Genomic DNA, 24,628 nt, shown 5'->3' on the forward strand with positions numbered 1-24,628 from the left:
TCCACCATGACTCTGTGAAGAACAAAGGTAGACCAAAAAATAATTTCAGGAAAGATAGAGGAAAGATGCTAGTGAAAAGAACTGAGAGTAGGTGACCAGCAGGAAGATTAAATCCACACTAAATATAAATATACTGTAAGTAACCAGGCAGATTAGAGCACAACTGCAAGAAAGAGATTTCAAAGTACATACAACTTAAAAAGGTCAGATAACATAAAAAGGCATGGTACGGTGCAGGCTCTATTTAAAAGGAGACAATTTTGAGTGAGAAGAACAAGACACTTCTGAGGTAGACAAAAAGCAAAAAAAGAAGAAGACATACTCTCTGGTATTAGGTGGTAGTAATGGGGAAAAGAAGAAAAAAAGGGGGAAATTTAGGGTCCTGGAAATAAAAAGAACCACAAAACCAGAAAACTTAAAACTCTCCCCAATCACAAAAAGCAAGGAAAGTAGAAAAGGAGGCCAGATGCTGCTAAAGTACCTGGACTTTGCTATATTAACAGAAAAGAACTCCATAAAGTTAGAATCTTATAAGTATATCATAATATGATAAAAGTGAACAGAAAAAAAGTCAAGTTCCTAGGGAAGGGTTATAGAAAATTAGGAAATAAATTTGTATAGAAATCAACAGAGGATATAGTCCACTGGAAACAAAAACAAAAACAAAAAAAACTAGCCATGAAGCAGAAAAAATTTTGTCTGAACTCCAAACAGAATTAAATACATTCAAACAAGCATTTGAGGACATGGAAAATGACAATAAAACAGAACTTTAAAAAATTAAATGGAAAAAAGGGGGAGATGAAAACGAATTGATTAAACGCAGGGGGAAAAGGTAGAAGATTAAATTACAAGATGAAAGTAGGGAGGATATACTCAAATGAAAATTTAATAAGCAGCATTGAAGAAAGGCAAGAAAAAGAACCAAGACAATAACCAACTAAAAATGGTCACAGAAAAGAAAGACAGGCAAATGAAAATATTTCCATTATTAGAGTCCTGAAGATTTTTAAAAAGATTATAATTCTAAGACATTTCACACTAAAACGGAGAGGAAAATAGAAGGCATTAAGAAAAAATAAGAATATTATTCAGTAACTAACTTAGAAAGAGAGTATATCAAAGAATGCCTGGATGCATAAAGAGTATAAGACTATTTGGGGGGAGTGGGTGCTGAGTATGTTAGCCAAAAGGACGCTAAGAAATGTCCTAAATGATGGAGACATAGATAAGATCCAGAGTACAGGTAAGAGGGTTACCTCTCTCTCTAAATTCAAGCAAAGAAAAAGTATAATGTAGGTGTTTGATATTTTGCAGTGTTATTTAGTTATCCAACAATCCCACTGCAATCAACTGTCTTCAGCCATTTCTTAATATCTATGCCTTAAAAATGATTGCCTAAAAAATATTTCAAATATAGACATCTTACTAATCAATATGAATCTTATTTCCCTGCCATCCATATGCCAGGTTCTCACTTACCTGGATAAGCCCAATTTGAGATTTCTCCTTCCTCCGTCCATGGTTCTCCTTGCTTTAACAAGATTTTATCTGACTTCAGAGATGGATACCCTGTTTACAGTAAATGATAGAGGATTTGGGCATTACTGGACAATCCACCATTCTATAATTCAAGCCCACTACATTACATACAATAATGGCCAAAAGTAAAATGGCTGATATTATCAAAGCTTGATATAAAAGTAAAATGGCTGATATTATCAAAGCTTGATATAAATATAAATATAAATTGCTATAACCCCTTTGGAAAACTGTCTGGTAGCAGCTACTAAAGCTAAATATATATATGCCCTATGACCCAGAAATTCCACTCCTATGTATATACCCAGTAGAAATGAAATCTTTATTTCCACCAGAAGATATGTGTAAGAATGTTCATAACAGCTTTATTCATAATAGCCCAAATCTGAAACAACCCAAATGACCATAAACAGTAGCATGGATAAACTAATGAATTACTGTACGGTCATTAAGTGGAATATAATGCAATAATGAGAATCGAACTACTGTCACATACAAAAACACAGATATTGTGTTAAATAAAAGACATCGGACAACAAAAACTTACATACTGTATTATTACACTTACATGAAGTTTAAGAACAGACAAAATTTACGATGATAGAAGCCACAAGTTATTATCTCTAAAGGAGATAAATGGCAAGAGTTTCAAGGGAGACTGCTGGGGTGATGGAAATGTTTTATAGCTTGATCTGGGCAGTGGTTAAGTAAGTGTATACAGATGAAAAATACATTAAGCTGTATACTTAAGATGTGAACACTTTACTATATGTATTACATCTCAATATATAAAAATTAAGAACTTGGGCCCAGCCCGTTGTCTTTAATCTCCAAAGAATGAGCAAGATGCAGGACCCATTTTCTTTGCATTCAAGTTCACTGAAGAGGTAGAAACACAGTATTTGGTACTCAAAATTGATATTCTTTTGAACATAGCTCAAAATGAAACACATCAAGCTTTTAGAGACTGAACAGCTTTTAGTAAACAAGAAAGGAAAGGCAGTCACTTGGGTACTATGGTGGGTTAATAAATGTCCATAAATTCTTTGAAACTCTTCCCTTCAAGAAGTAGAGCTTAATTCTACTCCCCTTGAGCATGGGCTGGATTTAGTAACTCACTTCTAATAAACACAATAAGGTAAAAGTGATAGTGTGTGATTTTGGAGACTTGGTCATAAAAGGCACTGGGACGTCTCCTTGTTCTCTCTCAATCACTCTATCTGGGAGAAGTTTCCCATGTGTGGAGAACAAACCCACATCACATGGTGAGGAACTGAGATCTCCTGCCACTGAACAGCAAGGAACTGAAGGTTCCTGTCAATAGCCACGTGAATAAGTCATCTTGAAAGTGAGTCCTACACTTCCAGTCAGGCTTTCAGATGGCTGCAGCCCCTGCCAACATCTGACTACAACCACATGGGAGACCACAAGCCAGAACCACCCAGCTAAAGTATGGCAAATTCTTGACCTACAGAAATTATTAGTAAGAAATGTTTGTTTTAAGCCACTAATTTTGGAGTAATTGTTATATGGCAATAGGTAACTAATAGCAGTACTTTCTGAGGGAAAGTCCTTACCCACTGACACAAGGTTGCTATAGTTCTCTAGCATCACATCCCTGTACAGGTTTCTTTGAGCAGAGTCCAGCTGCTGCCACTCCTCCCAAGTAAAGTCCACAGTCACATCCTTGAATGACACAAACTCCTGTAACAGGACATTCTTGTTCAATCTACAGTGAAAAGCACTGGGTGTTATATAAAAAATGTATGAGAAATGATTGCTGTTTTCATCATACAGAGTTCATCATAATAAATTAAAGATGTTACTATGAGACCAATTTGGGGAGAAGAAAAAATCCTAGTATAAAAACAGTGCCATCAAAAACCATTCATTCTCTCTTTCCATCAATAAGCATTTATTAAACACCTATGTACTATGTACTATTTAGTACTCAGAATACAAATATGAATAAAACACAACACAGGAAGTTTAGATACTAGTAGATGGAGGCAAACAAGTAAATATATAAATGCTATAAGGTGTTAGTCAAATGGGTTATGATAAAAATAGGAAAGAGCATTCCATTTTGGGACATTGAGTTGGGCTTTATAGAAGATGTAAAGTTATGCAAAATGGATAACAGAAAATGTAAAAATAAGATTAAAAAAAGTAAAGGTACAATTTTTTTTGAAATGTAAAAACTGAATAGTGTATTCTCTGGTAAGATGTGAAAGGAGAAAGATCATTCCAAATGGAGGGAGGAGTAAGAAAAAAGGCATGGGGATGTGAAAAAGAATGGCAAATTCAAAGAACCATGAGTATTTTAGGATAATACTCTCAAACATCATTTAGTCATACACCACATTCATGATTTTTACCATATCTGCATGTCACCTGAACTATTATTGACTTAATAGTTTTAACTCAACATTTGAACTTAAATAAGTGTATTCTGAAAAGAAACCACTAAAGAGAAATGAAGATAACAACAACAAAAATCTGCAAAGCAGGTATATTCTGGTGAAATTCCAGGTATAGGATTTGCTTTAAAATACTCCAGAGAACAAATTAAGGAAGAGAGACAGAAAAGATGTGAGATATGTAAAATATTGATAATTATTGAAATTAGATGAGGACATACAAGGGTTTATTATGCTGTTTTCTAAATTTTTATGTATCTTTGAATTTTTACATTAAAAATTTTTTGAAAATTAAATATAAAAACTGTCTTTAAAGTTTAAATTAAAATAAAAACCAATAAAATATAAGCAATATTTAATCTAATCAATTTCATTCTTTAAATGTGTACCTAGAAATAATGAGAATGGGATAATTTATGATAAGTTAGTAACAAAGTACTACTGAGCTCATTGTTGCTTACATTTCAAACCCTTATTAGGTTCTACCTCAATAAGAGAATTCCATTTGTAAATCTGATGTTAATCAAATCCAACCAAGATATATCTGAAAGACAGTGTATGAGAGAAGGAGAGAAACCAACTAACAGTCTTTGGTTTTTGATTTAAGGAACTGGCATGCTACTAAAGTTAAGAACACGAGAGTAGGTTTGGGTGGAGAGGAGAGGTGGAATTAAGAATTCTATTTGTCCAACAATAACAGACAAATGACGTTATTAAAAAATGGACAAATGACTTCCTTCTCCAAAGAAGATATGCAAATGAACAATAGCACATGAAAACATGCTCAACCTCATTAATCATTAGAGAAATATAAATCAAAACCACAATGAGATACTACTTTATACCTAATAGGATGGTTATAATCAACAAAATGGAAAATACAAGTGTTAGCAAGGATGTGTTGAAATTGGAACCCTCACACATTGCTGGTAGGAATTTAAAATGGTGTAGCTGCTGTGCAAAACACTTTGCAAGTTCCTCCAAAAGTTAAACAAATTACCGTACTACCCAGCAATTCCACTCCTAGGTATATACCCAAAGATGTGAAAACAGGTAGTCATATACTCGTATGCCAATGTTCACCAAAAGGTAGAGACAACCCAAGTGTCCATCAGCAATGAATGGATAAACAAAAAGTGATATATCTACATAATGGACTATTATTTAGCCATAAAAAAGAATGAAGTCCTGATACATGCTACGGCATAGACAGACCTTGAAAATACCTAAGTGAAAAAAGTTAGATACAAAAGGAAAAATATTGTAGGATTCTATTTATATGCAATATTTAAATAGGCAAATTCATAGAGTCATAAATTAGTTTTGAGGTTACCAAAGGCTGTGGGTGGGAATAAAGAATGGGGAGTTATTGCTGGATGGGTACAGAGTTTCTATTTGGGGTGATAAAAAAGTTTGGAAATACATAGTGGTGATGTATGCACAAACTGTGAAAATACTACCACTGAAATGTACATTTAAAAATGGCAAATTTTATCTTATATATATTTTACCACACACACAAATTCTAGTTGTCCAAATTAAGTTCGAGATATCTATTATAATAAATATTCATTGGCAATAAGTAGGCAATTGGACTTGAATGGGATGATTACTGTCCAGAACAAAAAAAAAACAAGAGTGGGGAGAGTGGAATAATGAACAGTGAAAAAAATGGAGGGTCAATGGATCAGAGGTCTGCATAGAGCTGAAAAATTACTGGAATCAAGGTACTAAAGTAAATGAGCTAGAAACAGAAAAAATGGCCAGAGTGAACTGCTTGGAGGTTGTACAGTTATAGGTGATTATAAATCTAGAATATGACTATGGTGGCAAAGATGGAGTAGACAAAAATGATCTCTGGAAATGAGGAGGTATACTGGTACCAACGGTACTGTGTTATCGTGATTTATGATTAAAAAATTATATATATATATTTGGTCTTTGTCCTAGTTCCTCGTTCCTGGCAGAGAGCTCCTAACACACTTGTAATTTCCTCTGATTAAAAAAAACAAAGGTGTCTTTTGTTATGTTAATGAAGGGCTCTTAGAAAGCCCCTAAGAAGGGCAAGGTGGGGGGGCGGGCAGGAAAATTAACCCTAAATAGAGGGTTAGAACTTTCATTCCCACTCCCTGATTTTCAGGGACATGAGTGGGGCTAGAGGGTGAATCAATCACCAACAGCCAATAACTTGATCATGCTTATGTAATGAAGCCTCCATAAAGACCCAAGAGGAGGGAGTTTGGAGAGCTTACAGATTGAACCAGAATTATACCACGTGCTATGTGCCAGGCCCCAAACTCCAGGGATACAGAAACTCCTTTGTTCCAGATCTCACCCTATGTATCTCTCACCTAACTACTGAATTGTATCTTTTAATATCCTTTGTCATATACTGATAATCTAGCAAGTAAACTGATTTTCTGAGTCTTGTGGGGCCCTCCAGCAAATTAATCAAACCAAAGGAGGGGGCCTCCAGCCAGTCAGTCAGAAGCACAGGTAACAACCTAGACTGGTAATTGGTATCTGAAGTGTGTAGGCGGGGTGGGGAGCAATCTTGTAGGAATGAGCTCTTAAGCTACAGGATCTGACACTGTCTCCAGGTATGTAGTATCAAAATTGAGTTGAATTGTAGAACAGCCAGCTGGTGTTGAAGGATTGCTTGGTGGTATGAAGTTAAAAAACCCACACATTGGAACTGAGTGTAGAATTATAAGTACATAACCCAGTAGTCCCCAAACTTTTAAAACCCAAGACTGTGATATTGTAATATAATAAGAAATATATATTTTGGTCTTCACCCCAGCTCCTGGCCAGAGTTCTTAAAACTTTTGTAATTTCCTAAGCAATAAATGTGCTAGGAGTATCTTTTGTTCTACTATTTAGTCTTTGATTCTGGTTCCTGACAGAGTTCCTATAATCTTTGGAATTTCCTGGGTTTTAGGAGTGTCTTTTGTTCTAATGAGGCAACTCTTTTTTTTTTTTTTTTTTTTTAAGGCAAGGCAACCCTTGGTTGACCTCACAGATTGCAAGGACCTTGTCAGTTTACAATTTCTTATTTTTTTTATTTTTTACACCTACAGCACCTGGGCTTCCCAGGGGATCTCCCATCCAAGTAGTAACCAGGCCCAACCCTGCTTAGCTTCATGAGGCAACTCTTGGTGAGATATTTTTCAGTTTAAAAAAAAAAAGCATGCATACAACAACATATACCTTTAAAAGAAAAAAAAAAACAATTTTATTTAAATACAAGTGGATGTTCTCATCTTTTCATCCCGTGTCCCAGTGGATCATCTTGTACATCTAAGAAATGTGTGCTCCCCTCTGTGAAGACTACTATATTGAAGCTATATGCTACATCATGGGTATAACCAATAGATTATAGATAAAAATTACACAACATATACTTTCAAATAAAAACATTTAAAATTGTATGACAATCACAACCACTAAGATGCTGGCTAGCAGTATTTAGCTGAGTGATAAACCAACAGAAACGAGCAAATTCACTTGATCTCCATTATCCACCAAGAATGCTCACTTGATATAAACTTTGAGGCTCTCAACCTATTGCATTTTTAAAAATATATGTATATAAATAGTCTTCCTCTTCCCTTTATAGAAAAGAACTCTAGTCCTTCATGATCAGGGGTGGGAGTAGAAACAATAATCAGCTAAGATTAAAACCCTATTGTAGTGAAAAATTCAGAATTGGATTCTTTTAAACTGACTCGAATAGAGTGAAAAACAAAATGGGGTATCAACAGCTCCCTTACCTGAGACTTAGTCATTTTCTGTTCCTCTTCGGAAGGGGCAGATATCTGTAAAGACAGAGCTTGGATTGGATGAGTAGGGAGGGGGTAAAAAGAAGATAGCATTGAGAGTCTGGGCCTGCCCTATGATTCTAAGAATCATGAGCCTAGAAATTCCTATGATCAATTACATAAAAGACTACTTTGGAGACAGCTCCTGTCAAAGTTGCTTTTCAGAGAGACCACAAAGGATTACACCATGATAACATCAATTATCTTACAGTTCTGAAAAGATCAGGACAGGATATGTTTTTCTTTGAGGATGAAATGTTTATATTCCATTTTATGTTTAAATATCTTCGCCCTTCAGCATCTATTTGTGATTTAAAAAAAAAAAAAACTCTTAACAAAAAAGGTGTAGAAGAAATGTACCTCAACATAATACAGGCCATATATGACAAACCCACAGCTAAAATCATACTCAGTGGTGAAAAACTGAAGCTCTAACCACTTTTATTCTACACATAGTATTGGAAGTCTTAGCCACAGCAATTAGGCAAGTAAAAGAAATAAAAGGCATACAGATTGAAAAGGAAGAAATAAAACTGTCACTATACGCAGATGACATACTATATATAGAAAATCCTAAAGACTCCACCAAAAAAACTCTTAGAATAAATGAATTCAATAAAGTCATAGAATACAAAAGTAATATACAGAAATTAGTTGCATTTCTATTCACTAATAACGAGCTATCACAAAGAGAAATTAAGAAAACAATCCCAATTATAATCGCATCAAAAAAATAAAATACCTAGCAATAAACTTAACCAAGGAGTGAAAGACCTACACTCTGAAAACTATAAGACACTGATGAAAAAAAGTGAAGCTGACACAAATAAGTGAAAAGATATACCAAGCTCAGGGATTGGAAGAATTACTACTGTTAAAATGTTTGTACTACTCAAAGCAATTTATAGATTCGATGCAATTCCTATCAAAATACCAATGGCATTTTTCACAGAACTAAAGGAAAGAATACTAAAATTTCTATGGCATCACAAAAGACCCCAGAGCCAAAGCAATCTTGAGAAAGAAGGACAAGGCTGGAGGTATTGCACTCCCTGATTTCAGACTATACTGCAAAGCTATAGTAATCACAACAGTATGGTACTGGCATGAAAACAGACTCATAGATCAATGGAATAGAACAGAGAACCCAGAAATAAGCCCATGCATATAAGGTCAATTAATCTATAACAAAGGAGGCAATAACATACAATGGGGTATAGACAGTCTCTACAATAAACAGTGTTAGGAAAACTGGACAGATACATTCAAAAGAATGATTGTACTATATGCAAAAATATACTCGAAATGGACTAAAGACTTGAATGTAAGACCTGAAACCATATACGAACCAAAAGAAAACATAGGCAGTAAGCTTTGACATCAAGTCTTAGCAATATTTATTTTGGACCAGTCTCCACAAGCAAGGGCAACAAAAACAAAAATAAACCAATGGAATTACATCAAACCAAAAAGCTTTTGCACAGTGAAGGAAATCATCCACAAAATAAAAAGGCAACCTCCTGAATGGGAGAAGATATTTGCAAATAATACATCCAATAAGGGGTTAATATCCAAAATATATAAAGAACTTATTCAACTTCATATCAAAAAACAAACTACCCAATTAAAAAATGGGCAGAGGAATTGAACGTTTTTCCAAAGAAGATATACAGATTGCCAAGAGGCACATGAAAAAGATGCTCAACATCACTACCCATCAGGGAAATGCAAATCAAAACCACAATGAGATGTCACCTCACACCTGTTAGAATGGCTGTTATCAAAAAGAAAAAAAAAAAATAAGTGCTGGCAAGAATGTGGAGAAAAGGGAACCCTCACATACTGTTGTTAAGAATGTAAAATGGTGCAGCCACTACGAAAAACAGTAAGGAAATTCCTTAAAAAATGAAAAATAGAACTACCATATGATCCAGCGATTCCGCTTCTGGGTATTTATCCATAGATAACTAAAACACTATTTCAAAGAGATATAGGCACCCCTGTGTTCACTGCAACATTGTTTACAATAGCCAAGACATGGAAACAACCTAAGTGTCTATCGATAGGTGAATGGATAAAGATGATATGATATATATGTACAAAGAAATATTATTCAGCTATTAAAAAGGATGACATCTTGCCATTTGAGACAACATGATGGACCTAGAGAGTATTCTGCTAAGTGAAATAAGTGAAACAGAGAAAAACAAATGCCATATGATTTCACTTACATGTGGAATCTAAAAAACAAAATAAAAACAGAAACAGACTCATAGAAACAGGAAACAAACTGGTGGTCACCAGAGAGGGGAGGGGTTGGAGAGGGGGTAAGTGAAACAGGTGAAGGGTATTAAGAGGTACAAACGTCCAGTTATAAAATAAATAAGTCATGGGAATGTAGGAAGAAATATAGTCAATAATATGCAATAACTTTGTATGGTGATGGATGGTAACTGGACTTATTGTGGGGATAACTTTTATTATTAGATTTTTTTTTAAATAAGCATGGATATGCACAAAGATATATCTGCAAGGTTATTCATCACAATGCTCCTTTGTCACCTAAAATGTAGAAACCACCTAAATGTTCAACAATAAGGATTGGTTAAATCAATTATCAAAAGGATAGGACACTGCACACTCATTTAAAATATCTTAGAAAGTATTTACGGGCTTGGAAACATTTTCTTGTAATGTGGTAGGATTACAAGTGACTTTTATTGAGTTGCATTTAGCATTTTCAGTTTCCAATTTTTCTAGAATAAACTTATTTTTTAAATAAAAAATGATTGTTATTTTTAGCAGCTATTGTCCTTCTGACCTCTTAGCCTAAGCTCCTGTCAAGGAAGTTCTAAAGGGAACAATTCACAAGGCAATTTGGCTAAAACTAAACGAACAAGGGTTCAAAAAGCTGTAACAGCCACTCTCACTACCTTAGACTTAACGAATCAGTTGAAATACATAGGCTCAGTTCAAATGCCACCTTCTCCATCTAGGAAGCTTTTCGAGATGCCTGGATGGAATCAGCCACTCCTTCCTTTGACTTTCCCAGAAAGTCAACACTGATTCAGGGTTTTCCAGATACAGGTTTAAGGCAAGCGATAGTGCAGCCTGAACTAAGAACATGATAGTGGGAATGCAGAGGACAAACTGGAGACATGTCAGGGAGGCAAAATTACCAGGATTAATTGGATATAGGGAGAAAACCAGATGTTTCCAGGATTTTTACTATGGCCATCTGGATGAAGTGATGGCATTCATAGTGATGTAGTATACAGTGGAACAAGTAGATAAAGTATGGAGGAGGAATATGATAAACTCTATTTGCTCATGTTAAGATTGAGGTGTCTGTGAGTAAACCTCACTGAGATGTGTAGAAGACAAGTGACTACTGTGACTCTGGAGACTGTTAGAAACGTCTCAGCTGGTGCTACAGATGGTCATCGTGAGTTTAAAGGTTGAAGTTGACATAATGAGAGTGACTGAAATGGTCCAAAGACAGTGAAGAGACTGAAGGACAGGGAGAAGGTAAAGGAGCTTTGAGGAAGGGTTTTTGAGAGACTTAGGCGTGAAGTACTAGCTACTAGCAGAGAATATACAGTCTGAAGTCTGTTCACCAGACAGATCCAAGGGTCGAAGCAGAACTCCTGAGGCAAGGATGTTCTTGCCTCCTACCCTCACATCCTTATAGGCATAAATCTACACACACACATCCCAGCACACAATGATAAGTGTGAAGTTTGAATGCAAACTGTTATAATTCAGGGCTGGAGCCCCAATTATTGATTACGAGCCACCTGGTCCCCAAGCTATCACACAGGCTCCTAACAGTTGTCCATTACAGCCACTACTCACTGACCCAAAAAAACCCTAATAACGGATCCCCACCTTCAGGGCCCCAAACCACTAATTTCTATGTGACCTCAACCCGTAACCCTGAGAGACGCAAAATCACTCACACAGACATGCCAGTCACTAGCCCCCCAAATCCTCAATAAATCGCTGACTCAGAGTCCACTACCAGCAGCACCACTAAATCTCGAGCTCCACAGGGCGACAATCGCTATCTTGAGCAGGTCCCCTTAATTACTAACAACAGGACCGGAAATTACGGACCGCTACAAACGCTTAATAGCTGTTCATACATGGCGCCCTTGCTCCCAATACCGCAGCCAGTGACTGAAACCTCCTTTTCTGAAACCGGACTCCTCAACTCCCCGCCTCGTCTCCAGGTCCCTCAGCTGAGCGTTACATCCCGCCACCACCACCTCTAGGGCTGCCGGACTTCCCAAGTTACAGCGGAAGTTGGCGCAGCCCCTGACTCGCCTGTATCGCGATATTTTCCGGGTTGTTAGTCCGCCCGGACCCAGGGTTAATATGGCCGCGCCCATTGAGCGGAATGGGTGGCGCCATATTTCGAACACGTGTTAGCGCCGTACATCAAAAATTCTAAAGAACAAAGTTGAGTACTGGAATACAGGAGCTATAGAAAAAGTGTAGGGGAACAATGCGGGAGCAACGACATAAACTGGAAAATAATTCCAGGTATCTGAGGATGGAGTCAGGGAACCAATTCAGCTAAGATGTGTAGAAAATGGATACACAGTGGAAGTGGAGGGGGTCGGAAAGCCGGGGAAGCCCCTTCTGTTATCAAGCAGGCGAGGAGAATGAGTCTCAGAGAGCTTAGTCATTTTACCTATCTATCACATTGCCTCACTTTCCCAATCTGAAGTATGCTAATATTAATAGTAATTGTTTATTGAGCACTTACTTTATGTTTATTGAGGTAGGTTATTTATCTCCCTAGGAGATAGCCCTGGAAGAGGGCTAAGTCAGAATGCCTTTAATTTGGCGAACTCTAGCTAATGATTCTGGAAAAAAATTAGAATATCCTCTCCGAGGAATGCTTTCCCTAACTATATTTATGTCTACTGACTCTTCCTCCATAATGTAAAGCTCATTCATTCCTCCAGTCATATACATTTATCATTGCCATGCTTGGTAATGCAAGAGAAAAGCTCAGAGTCTGCAGCAGTGTAATCAGTGTAATCAGTGATCTGACCGGGTATGATTGGTGCTGAGTGGGCATAGTAAGAGGAAGCTAACCCTATCAGAGACTGGGTGCTAGTGGTGGGGTTGTGGCAAGGGCCTCTGAGGAAGGCTTAGGACATGATTTTAAAACTGAGTCTTGGAAGAGGAGCAGAAGTTTATCATGAAAACAAGGTAAAGAAGGGAAGTCTCTAAAGAATAGTAGGTATAAACCACTTCTCACATACCTTAGCACAGACTGATCCCACCTCCATATCTTTGTTCCTTCTGCTGGGAATGCCTATACTACTGTTTTGGGGAAAACTTCCTTGCCAAAGATTAAGGGAGTCTCCTTTGCCTCGTGAAGCCCTAAATTAATAGTTCTTTTACACGTATAATGTAATTCAGGGGTCTATAATCTACAGCCCTTGGGAAAATTTGGCCTGCTATCTGTTTTGATAAACTTTTATTGGCACACGGCCATGCTCATTCATTTACATATTGTCTGGTTGCTCTCAGTGTTATAATGACAGATCGAATAGTTGTGACAGAAACCATAAGGCCTGCAAAGTCTACAATATTTACTATCTATCACTTTACATTAAAAGTTTGCTAACTCCTGACTGAAGGAGAAACAATTATTACTATTATTTATTTTTTTTTTTTTTACAGAAGACGTATCTGAGGAACACAAAGGTCATACAGCTTGTTAGTGGTGCAGCCAAGATGTAAATTCCCAAAGTCTGTCTCAGAGCTTATGCTCCTAAGCACTGCACTACACTACACTTTAATGAATGTCTTTTGAATGCCAATTAATTTCTCTTGGCAAAGAGGCAAAAATATAATTTGTCATTCAACCCAGGAAACTTTTGATAGTAAAAGAGTTGATATTAATAACTATAAGTGGACAACAGGCATAAAACATGTCCTGGGCAATCTGAGATGTATGGTCACCCTAGAGATAAGAACAGAGATACACAAAATAGAGTAAAATAGATAGCATTTAAAAAGATGCTTTTGTAAGCCAGATAAGCATACTCTCTTGCTTTAGAGTCACACAATATACATTAAGATAAGAATACTTTCTGGTGAATACTTTAAACAACGAAAATAATTCTTACTGACCAAATACTCCAGCTTAATCATTTTAGGGGTGATGTTCTGTTCAATATTCCATTCTACTCTCAGCTGGCTTATAAAGTGAGAGGAGGCATGAGCCAGGCAATTCATAGAAATGCCATTATGCACATGAGAAAAAAAAATATGTGTAGAATCTTAGGTGCTACAGATGTGCGATATGCCACATACTGCAATGTAAATTTATAATCTAAATATTGCTGTCAATCAAATACAATCAAGATATGTCTAAAAGTTGCCCCCTTTATCTCTATTAATACTCTTTATCAAGAAATCTGTTTTATCTGTTATTAATATAGCCATTCCAGCCCTTGTATGCTTACTATTTGTATGGTATATAATTTTCAATCCATTTACTTTTAACTTATCCGTGATTATTAAAGTCTGGGTCTTATACAGAGCATATACTTGGGTCTTGCTTTTTTATTAAATCTCATTAAATCTTAGAGTGTTTAGTCCATTAAGTTTTAATGTAATTATTGCTATGGTTGGATTTAGGTCCACCATCTTACTTGTATTCTTCATCTCCTTTGATTTTGTTCCTCAGTATCTCTCTGCTTCTATTAAGAATTTAAAAATACTTTTTAGAGGTTCATTTAAATGGATCTGTTGTGTTTTGGGCCATATCTCTTTGCTTTACTCATTAGTGGTTTCCCTAGGGATTTCTCTATACACCTTTGACTTTCAGTCTACTTGAAATTGATTTGTACCATATCACATAAAACTTAGAAACCTTTCTACCATCTAGGCCCACTCTCTTTCTTTATGCTAGAGTTGTTATGTGTATTGCACCATAAGACAATGTTATAAGTTTTGTTTTAAACAATCCTAAGTATTTTAAAGAAATTAAGAGGTTAAAAAAGTCTTTTATATTTACCTGTGTATTTACCATTGCTGATGTTTTTTGATGCTTCCTGAAAAACTGGGTTTCCATCTGATATCATTTTCCTTCAACCTCAAGAATTTTATGGTCTTCTGGGAATAAATTATCTTAATTCTTTTATATGATATCATTATTTCACCTTCTTTCTTGAAGGATATTTTTGTGGGATATAGAATTCGAGGATGAAAGTTTTTGTTTTCTTCCAAAACAATATAAGGATACTGATCAACTGTCTTCTGGCCTCCACAGTTTTTGATGATAAGTTGCCAATCATTTGAATTTTTAAAATCACATTAATGTGGCATTTTTCCCCTTGACTTTCAAGATTTTATTTTTATCTTTAAGTTCTAGCAGCTTGTCTAGGATGCAATTCATCATGGTTTTCTATACACTTATCCTGCTTGGAGTTTGCTGAGATTCTCAAATCAGTACATTTATATCATTTACCAAATTTAGGGGAAGTTTTGGCCATTATATATTCAAATATTTTGTGTGTCCAAATCTTTCCTCATTTTGGGACTTCAGCTACACCTAAGCAAGACATTTTGTTGTTGTCTCACAGGTCACTGAGGTTCTGTTAATGCCTTCTTGATCATTTTTTTTCTCAATTGTTTAGATAATTTCTACTGATCTATTTCAAATTCAATAACTCCGAGTCATTTGCATTCTGCTAGTAAACTTACCTAGTGAATTTAAAATTTCAGACATTATCTCTTTCAGTTCTAGAAATTTTATTCTCATTTTTCTTTGTAGTTTCTATTTCTTTACTGAGTCAAAAAGACACTTTACATTCATTATAAACTCTTTATTTTATTAAGGATAATTATAATAATTACATCAATATCTGCATCTGCTCATTCTGATTTGTTTTCTTGAAATGGGGTCATATTTTCCTAATTTTTTGAATGTCAAGTAAATTTTTCTTGTATCCTGGAAATCATGAATGATAAGTTGTGGAGATTCTTGATTCTGTTATATTTCTCTGAAGAGTGTTAATGTTTTTGTTTTATCAAGTGATTAGCATGGTTGAACTCAAACTTCAAACTCTGTCTCTGGAGCAACAGCAAAAATGAAAGCTTTTATTTTGGTCTTTAGTTGAAGGCTTAGGAGTCTGTGCCATACATGCATGAGAGCCAGAGATTTGGGCAGAGTTTATTCATATAGTTTGGGTTGCCTTCTCTTTGAGTCTCAATTTTCTGGGATTCTCCCCTCACTTTCCAGTGGCTGTAGTTGCCCTGAACTCAGTCCTGTGGTTTTTCATCTCAAGAAGACTGCATGTTTTCTATCAAATTATTCCCCTTTGCCACACCAACTTCAGAATGTCGTCAGACTTAAAGCCATGAAAATGTGATCTAAACTCCTACCTATCACTTTTTTTCCAAGTTTCAACTCCTTTCCATAATCTGCTTTTGTTCACTCTCTAGTTTCTTTAGGTCATTGTGTGTGTGTGTGTGTGTGTGTGTGTGTGCGTGTGTGTGCGAGTGTGTGTGTGTGTTGTCCAGAGTTTATGATTTTATCTGTGGGAAGGTCAGGCTCAATAGGAATTTAACAAAATAAAATTAATTCATGAATATATCAAAATTATTTAGAAAAACATAAAACTTACTCTTAAACTCACAATCATGAAGGAACCACTGTCCACATAATGATGGTAGTATTTTACATTTTCCAACATATGTATTTGCATGTATAAACATTATATATATACACCTGAAGCTAATGTTGAATGTCATCTGTAACTGAAAAATAAAAAAATTTTAACTGATACATATTTTTTAAAAATTAAGATCTTAAAGTACATATTTTGTAAACCAATGTTTTTTATTTAATTATTATTTCAGGTTTTATAGATTGGTTTGCTCCATGCCCTTTTTCTAATGTCCGTGTCCTTTTACTTTTCCTTCTTTTACCATAAAGGTTAAATAGCTAAATATTCTACGTTTCTGAGACTCTCTTAAAACTAGTGATAGTCATGGTACGCATTTTTGGTCAATAACATGTGAGAAAAAGAGCCTGCTATAAGGAGACTTAGCAGACAAATGTTGCTTTTTTCATTATTAGATCACTCCATCAATGCCTAGAGGTGCATCAGTCTAATACATTCCTAAGAATAATATAGGATCAGCATCTCCTTAAATATAATTTGAAAGTATGACTTTTAACGTCATATTATTCAATCTTATGAGGGTATCATATTTTATTTAATCAATTAAGAATTTATGTTATATCCAACTTCTTTGTGTTCTGTGATAAATATTATAGTACACTGTGATTATGTGTTATAGAATAGATTCCTGGAAGTAGGGTTGCCAGACATTTTAAAGCTTTGATGTATACTATCAGACTTACATTTCAGTAATTGTGCAACCTTGACTACCAAAAGCAGTGCATAAAAGATCTTGTTTTCTACCTTTTTATTATTTTTAAATTTTATTATTTTGAAAATTTTATTATTTAAATTTTGATTTAATAAAAATTTTTCCTATTTTTCCCTCTTTATGTTGGAGGATCTCAGTATCTTTCTCTCTCTTCCTACACACTCAGATTCTAAAAGATGTATGCTGGGCATGCTCTTTGATCACATATATTATATGACTTGCTCCCTCACTCCTGAAGTTTTGTGTTACCATCTAAGTGAACCTGAGCTTGCTTCACCACCACCACCTCTGTACTTAAAACTGCATTCCTCTACACTTCCATTCCCCTTCCCTGCTTTGTTTTTTGCCATATCACGTGCCACCGTCTGTCATACTCTACATTTTAATTATTTATTTGCTTATTGCTTATCTTCCACTCTAGAATTAAGCTCTACGAGGACAAGGTTTTTTCTTCTTGTTTTTTTTGACTGCTATATTCCTAGGATTTTGAGTAGTACCCAGCATGTATTAAGTGATCAATATTGAATAAACTTAAAAACTGTAATAATTTACTCTATAGATATGTGCTTCTTCATCCTCTTTAAAGAAACATCTTGGAAACATTTAAAATGGATTTAAACAATAATTTAGATCAGTGTTTCTGTATGTTCCCCAGACAAGCAGCATCAGCATCCCCTGGGAGCTAATTAAAAATGCAAATTTTCAGGCCTCAGCACAGACCTACTAAACCAGAAACTCTGTGGGTAGGGCTCATTTCTAAAGTCCACATTTTAACAAGTCCTCTAAGCAATTCTGATGCATGCTAAAGTTAGTGAATCATTGATTTAGACTTACCTCAATATGTCAATTTCCTTTAATTATTCCCTTGCAATCATTTTAAAACATTGCCTTATTTATTGATGCTACCATTTAATTCGGTTTTTTTACTGCCCATGCTTTCAGCATTCATTTCTACTGTTCAGGCATACCTATATTCCTGTTTGGGGTGTGGCACTATTATGAGTTCTCCAAGAAGTATGGTAAATTTAATCTAGCCATAACCTGCAACTGTTTTATTCTTTTAAAAAGTGAAGATTTTCTACAGCTCTGCACAGTGATGTTCGTCCTGTGCATAGTGCCAGACTTCCACTTGGTAATAAATTACTGATGGAAATGGCTTTCACCTTGCATTTTTCCCCCAAGAATAAATAAGTTAATTGGTAATGGCTAATATCCATGGGTTGATCTTTCAACATATGTGCGTGCATGTGCGCGCGCGCGCACACACACACACACATGATATCCATAGGTTGGTCTTTCAACATATGTGCGCGCGTGCACACGCACACACACACACACACACACACACACACACACACACACACTCCATTCTCAATATTTATACCTTTTAATTCTCAGAAAAGAGGAGGTCAGGAAGGCAGGCACTTGAATGGGAAATATTTGCAAAGATGGCATTTAATCACATATTTGTTGATAGCCCATTATGCCAGACTAGTATCCAGGTAAAATATTTAGTATTGACCGTGATGAGATAAGTCTTGCTTACTGATTCATATGTTTATTCTGAGGAACAAATAAGGTAATCCAGTGAATGTACTGTGAAAAATGTAAAAGGTGACATACATGCCAAATATTACCTTATATTACAAAACCATTTTTGTCCTAATATCACTGTTTTTAGTGTAACAAGTAAATTTTAAAACAGTTCAGCTGTACTTTTTGTCTATGACTCATGAGAAAAAAAATAAAACCTGGGTATGCAGTGGAAAACAACTTTCCTCTACAAACCCATATTGACTCATAGTATCTTCTGGAATGCATGCTTAAGAATAATTCTGAGGCCAAGTCTAGATTCACTCAGAGTGCAGTGATTCAGTAACAATGTCTGCTCTTGGGCAAGAACAGAGAATTGTGCCATTTATTGCAATACATTTGAAATCCCAGATTGAGGTGTTTGTGTTTAAGTGCTTTGAATATGAGGAAAAAAGTGGAATGATTGTTCAGAAAATCTCTCTCATTCACAAGCAACAATTCATCTTCAGTCTTTTTTAAAAAATGGCAAATAGAAGAAATATAGTGCCAAGTTATAGTTGTAATTTATTACTTTAATAAAAGAACATGTTTAATAGGAAAAGTATCCATGTATTCAATATCAAGTTTAATACCATATCCTCAGAGTCATCATCATTCATGAATAGGCACAGAAACGTTTATTCTGTCAAACAACATCATGGAGTGGGCTCAGTGGAAATTTTAATTAGTGTTTATTTATGCATATTAAAAGGGTTTTAATTGTGAAAGACATATACTTGATTTAAAAAGTTCAAACAGTATATAATAAAGAGATCTTGTTCCCATCCTAGACCCCATTCCTGTACTCCTGTGCCCAATAGCAACCACTATTAAAGTTCTTCTGTATTTTTTCAAACCAAGGCTATTCACATACAAATATATGTATACATACATACAAACACACACACTTTTGTACACAAATGGGAATATACTATATGCACAGTTCAGCAAAATGCTTTTTTCACTTAATAATGTATCTTGAGCATCATTTTCTACTAGCACTTGTGTATCTTCAGCTGTTTTCATTTTTTCTTAATTTTGTGTTAATATTTTTAACATAAAGAACCTTTTAATAAAGTTTTCTGCTGACACAGAAGGAAACAAAGATATTAAGAAAGAACAAGGTGTATCAAAGATGAGGCTCATACCAATGGCCACACATTTATACATGGCAATAAACAGGCAAATTCAATTCTTATATGTGGTGCTTAAGTACACAACACTCAGGAATTGTCAGCATATGTAATTTGTTTCTCTAGTATTCTGATTATTCAAGTTATTAACAATTTGAAAAATTTTATATTTCAGTCTGAACACATAGAATCATTTACAATAATTATCTTTAAAGCAATGTTTTTAAATAAAAGGTTTAGTATCAAATTTAAACTATCTACTGCTTCTATGTGAAGATTCATTTTCAAATTCTCTCATATATAATGAGGTGTGTCTTCTTGTTAAAGGCTTTCTAACATCCTTTAAATTCAGAACACTTTTAAGGTTAAATAAAACCTTCAGTTCAGTTAACATTTCCCACATTTATTTCACTCATGAGATTTATCTCCTGAATGAGTTTTCACATGTTTAGTAAGGGATGCATTCTGTTTGAAGGCTTTCCCACATTCATTACATTCATAGGGTTTCTCTCCAGTGTGGGATCTCTGGTGTATGACAAGTTGTGACTTTGCATTGAAGGCTTTTCCACACTCATTACATTCATAAGGTTTCTCCCCAGTATGAGTTCTCTGATGTACAATGAGGTGTGACTTTTGGCTAAAGGCTTTCCCACATTCATTACATTCATAAGGTTTCTCCCCAGTATGAACTCTCTGATGTTGAGTAAGGCCTTCGATTTGTTTGAAGGCCTTCCCACACTGATTACATTCAAAGGGACTTTCACCTGTATGGGTTTTCATGTGGTAAGTAAGAGATGAGCTATGTCCAAAAGCTTTTCCACATTCATTACATTTATAGGGTTTCTCCTTAGTATGAGTTCTTTGATGTATAATGAGGTGTGATTTCTTGCTGAAAGCTTTCTCACATTCGTTGCATTCAAAGGGTTTCTCACCTGTATGAATTCTCATGTGTTTAGTAAGGGATGAGCTATACTTAAAGGCTCTTCCACATTCATTACATTCATATGGTATTTCACCTGTATGTGTTCTCACGTGTTCTGTAAGAGACGAATTATACCTAAAAGATTTACCACATTCCTTACATTCATAAGGCTTCTCTCCTGTATGAGATCTTACATGTTGAATAAGATTTGAGCTGTGTCTGAAGGTTTTCCCACATTCAGCACATTCATAGGGCTTTTCTCCAGTATGAACTCTTAGATGGTCAGTAAGGGCATGTTTATGACCATGGGCTTTGCCACACTGAATACATTCATATGGTTTTTCTCCAGTGTGAGTTCTCTGGTGTACAACGAGGTGTGACTTTTGACTAAAGGCTATCCCACATTCATTACATTCATATGGTTTCTCACCAGTATGAATTCTCTGATGGTCAATGAGTCCTTGTTTATGGCTAAGAACCTTTCCACATTGATTACATTCATACGGTTTCACTTTAGCTTGATTTGTGCCACACTTAGTAGATGAGCTATGGCAGAATGATTTCTCATGTTTTCCTCCAGTTTTAATTTTGTCCCATTTAGTATGGGATGGCTCATGACAAACTAGTTTCTCATGTTTCTTGCCAGTTTGAGATTTGTCACGCTTATTAGATGAGCTAAGATTGGATAATTTCTGTTTCTTTCCAGTTTGAATTTGGTTTTGAGTCTCTGTATCAGATAAGCTATGGCTGAATGATTTCCTGTGTTCTTCTTCAGCTACATCAGGTTTCTTTTTTGCATAGTTTCTTATATGACCAGGTAAGTCTAAATTCTGTTTTAAACTCTTTCTCTGTGAATTAAATTTGAGACGCTTTTTTGGGGAAGAAACTTGTGTTGTACTCAGATTTGCACCCTCCAATGAACCACATTCATGGCCTTTCTTCTTAGTCAGAGTTCTTTTCTTGACTGCAACTTCCCTAAGGAGTTGGTTTTGAGATTCCTGATGATTCTCTAGCTGGTCATCATCTTGCGGGACTTCTTCTAAAATATAATTCAATGAGACATTCTTGTGAATCTTTGCACTCTCGTATTTTAGAATATAAGTTATAAAGAAATGCTCTGTTGTGGGGCTGAATCTTTATTCAAGTCTAATATCCCAAAGTGAATGAAATATCAGGCACAAATGTCCCTAACTCTTAGACTTGAGGGGTAAAGTGCTGTAGTAAAAACAGGAAAAGAAAACTGACATTAGTGATTAGAAAAAGCTTTGACTGTTTATAAATATGACCTTGCAAACTGAGATAGAAGATGAAATATATACAAGGAGCAGTAAATAGGGAATAGATGAAGTTAAAAGAGCTTGTAATTATAGTTGACACTTTTGAGGTCTCTTAACTCAACCTGCCCAGCTTTAATAACTGCCAATCCATCCATAGTATTTCGCTCCTAGAGCCTGTACCATACTAATCCAACTCTCCATGGCACAGTTGTTGACATATCTGGTTCAAGCCAAGATGTCCAATAAGAATCTTCTTCCTAAAACTTTAGACTATAATTAATCTCCATTGGATTCTCAACTTTAAAAATCATATAAGACAAGTAATATAGAGCCATATATCCCTTGTGCAAACAGAAAATGCATCAGTACAAAGAATGAAGCATACATCTTCAGAAAAGCAGAGATGTAAGATCATATATCCTCAAAGAGACCATTTGCATAATCCCAAGACCTAATGGCTTTCTAAACCTGGTTTCAATCCCTAGTAAGGCCTAGCTAAAGTATCTGTCTTCAGTAACAAGAGATATACCCAGGATCTTATAATAAATTCCTCTACTTACCTAAGCTAGCCCAAGTAAATTTTTGTTATTGCACCCCAAAGATCATAAATAGAGAAAATAAGATAAGTCCACCAAGGAGTACTAAACACCTTACAGGTGACAGAGGGACTAAGCAGAAAAGGGAGTTCCACTGCTACCATCCATGATCAATATAATAATGACATTCCTGTATTAAAAGGAATCCTACAGTTTCTCAGAATTCCTTAATGGTTTTATTATATGATAATATCCATAGTAATGAGATTGGCAAACAAATTTTACACCATTTGGATTTACAATGTACACACACACTTGTCAATAGTTTGCTATGGGGCATATCTTTGTTCAAGTAACTCTACTGATTGCTAATTATAAATTTTAAGTTTATACCCAGTTCTAAGTGATTGATCATATTCTTTCCTCCACACATTATACAATTATATATTTTGAGATATCTTCACAACCCCTACTTCCCTTCTCTGAGACCACCACCCACACGAACAGATACAGGCAGCCATGTTTGTACTAAACAATCCAACTTCAGGTTGAAAACAATTGATTTGACAGTGGTAAACATGAGGTTTCAGCTAATCCAAGAATATCAAGAATATTCTTCTCCTAAGAACTTAGAATGGAACTTCAAAGACTTCTTTTAACTAGATATGGACACTTCACATGTTACTAAAAACTTGAGTTGGGACTACCATTTTAGGGTGGCTCTTTTCATCTATGTACATGGATCAGCTGAAAAAACTTCAAAAGACTCAAAGATGGAAGCAGATATAAGAGTCTATATGACTTCAGAAAGAAAGAGCTAAAAAGTGAATAGCCATCTTGGTGGTAAAGGAACATTACATGGATAAAGCGAAAACTGGGCTCAAACAGAAGAGAGTCATGGTATTGGAATACACACCCAGGAAATACTATTACTTTCATGGGAACTTTGAAAATATCCGTTCCCATGGAGATCAATTTTTATAAGTATAGATATCATGGTGATATAGATATGGTAAGGAAAAGTGAAGTTGCTAGCTGCCTTTTCATTCAGCAAATTTTAAGTGATGCAAGCATTCTGAGAAACATTATACACGAACTTTTATGCAGCAGTATCTTCCAATGCCCAAGGATGCTAGGGAGAATAGAGGCAAATTTCCTTCAGGGTAAAAAAGGGATCAAAACTCAAATCTTTCCCCTTGTGGTGTAACATTATAATGACCCGACCCCTTATTGGTTGTAGCTGGTCCCAACTGACACTACAACAGAAATGTACCATGAGTGAGGGGAGGAGAATCTGAACTAGTGAACTGGTGTAATAGGGTAGGGTTAAAGGGAAAGTTGGGTGTGGCAGGGCATGTGATTAAATCTATAAGCTTGTCCTGAACGTGAGACAGTAACTAAAACATGAATTTTAAGCTAAAATGACTATAACTTCAGAAACTGAAGTATGGAGCTCACTGGACCCAGCAACTCACCAAAGGGAATAGAACAGTCCTTCCTTGAAGAACCTCCAAGTACTGCGTAAGAACCTGAATCGAGACGAGAGTCACTGTAGCAATGACAAAGATGTATTAAATAACTCAAGATTATTTTTCAGTTGTAACAGCAAGTATCGGCAAGAAAAGTAAAGCCAGCCATAACTAGAGCTACTAACGAGTGGATCAAAAACTCCATGAAGTATCTTCATTTGTCATTTGAAAGACTGGTCCTTCCACTCTCAGGAAATTCATGGAGTCTTGAAAAATTCAGGGTCAGATGAAACCTAAAAAGATATTGTGCACATTGTGCTAATTTGGGGACTGTAGTGACATAAATAATAACTGGATATTTTAATGCTTGGTGGCAACACCTAAGATGAATTATTTTAAAAAGGGATTCAACAAATTACCTAAGAATTGGAACAATTTAGATATGCAGTAATAGGAATCCGATTTGGGTGATGTCGGTGATTAAGGAGAAAAACAGAAAACAGGCACCGA

The 24,628-nt window shown here is 35.5% G+C and overlaps 2 protein-coding genes across 2 annotated transcripts in view; both read right to left on the reverse strand.

Annotated features, from left to right (window-relative positions):
• Window positions 1-3,215, reverse strand: part of LOC102879714 (zinc finger protein 300-like) — a 4,917-nt gene extending 1,702 nt beyond the window's left edge. The window contains exons 1-2 of the mRNA XM_025041599.1: window positions 3,120-3,215; window positions 1,483-1,572 (exon numbers count right to left, since the gene is read on the reverse strand). Coding sequence (XP_024897367.1) covers window positions 1,483-1,572; window positions 3,120-3,153 — 124 coding nt within the window. The 5' untranslated portion in view covers window positions 3,154-3,215. The remainder of the gene's footprint in view (window positions 1-1,482; window positions 1,573-3,119) is intronic.
• Window positions 3,216-20,253: 17,038 nt separating this feature from the next.
• Window positions 20,254-24,628, reverse strand: part of ZFP37 (ZFP37 zinc finger protein) — an 11,248-nt gene continuing 6,873 nt past the window's right edge. The window contains 2 exon segments of the mRNA XM_015599694.2: window positions 20,254-21,875; window positions 24,125-24,198. Coding sequence (XP_015455180.1) covers window positions 20,323-21,875; window positions 24,125-24,198 — 1,627 coding nt within the window. The 3' untranslated portion in view covers window positions 20,254-20,322.

This window comes from Pteropus alecto, unplaced genomic scaffold, assembly GCF_000325575.1.
Source record: "Pteropus alecto unplaced genomic scaffold, ASM32557v1 scaffold111, whole genome shotgun sequence".
Taxonomy (NCBI): Eukaryota; Metazoa; Chordata; class Mammalia; order Chiroptera; family Pteropodidae; genus Pteropus; species Pteropus alecto.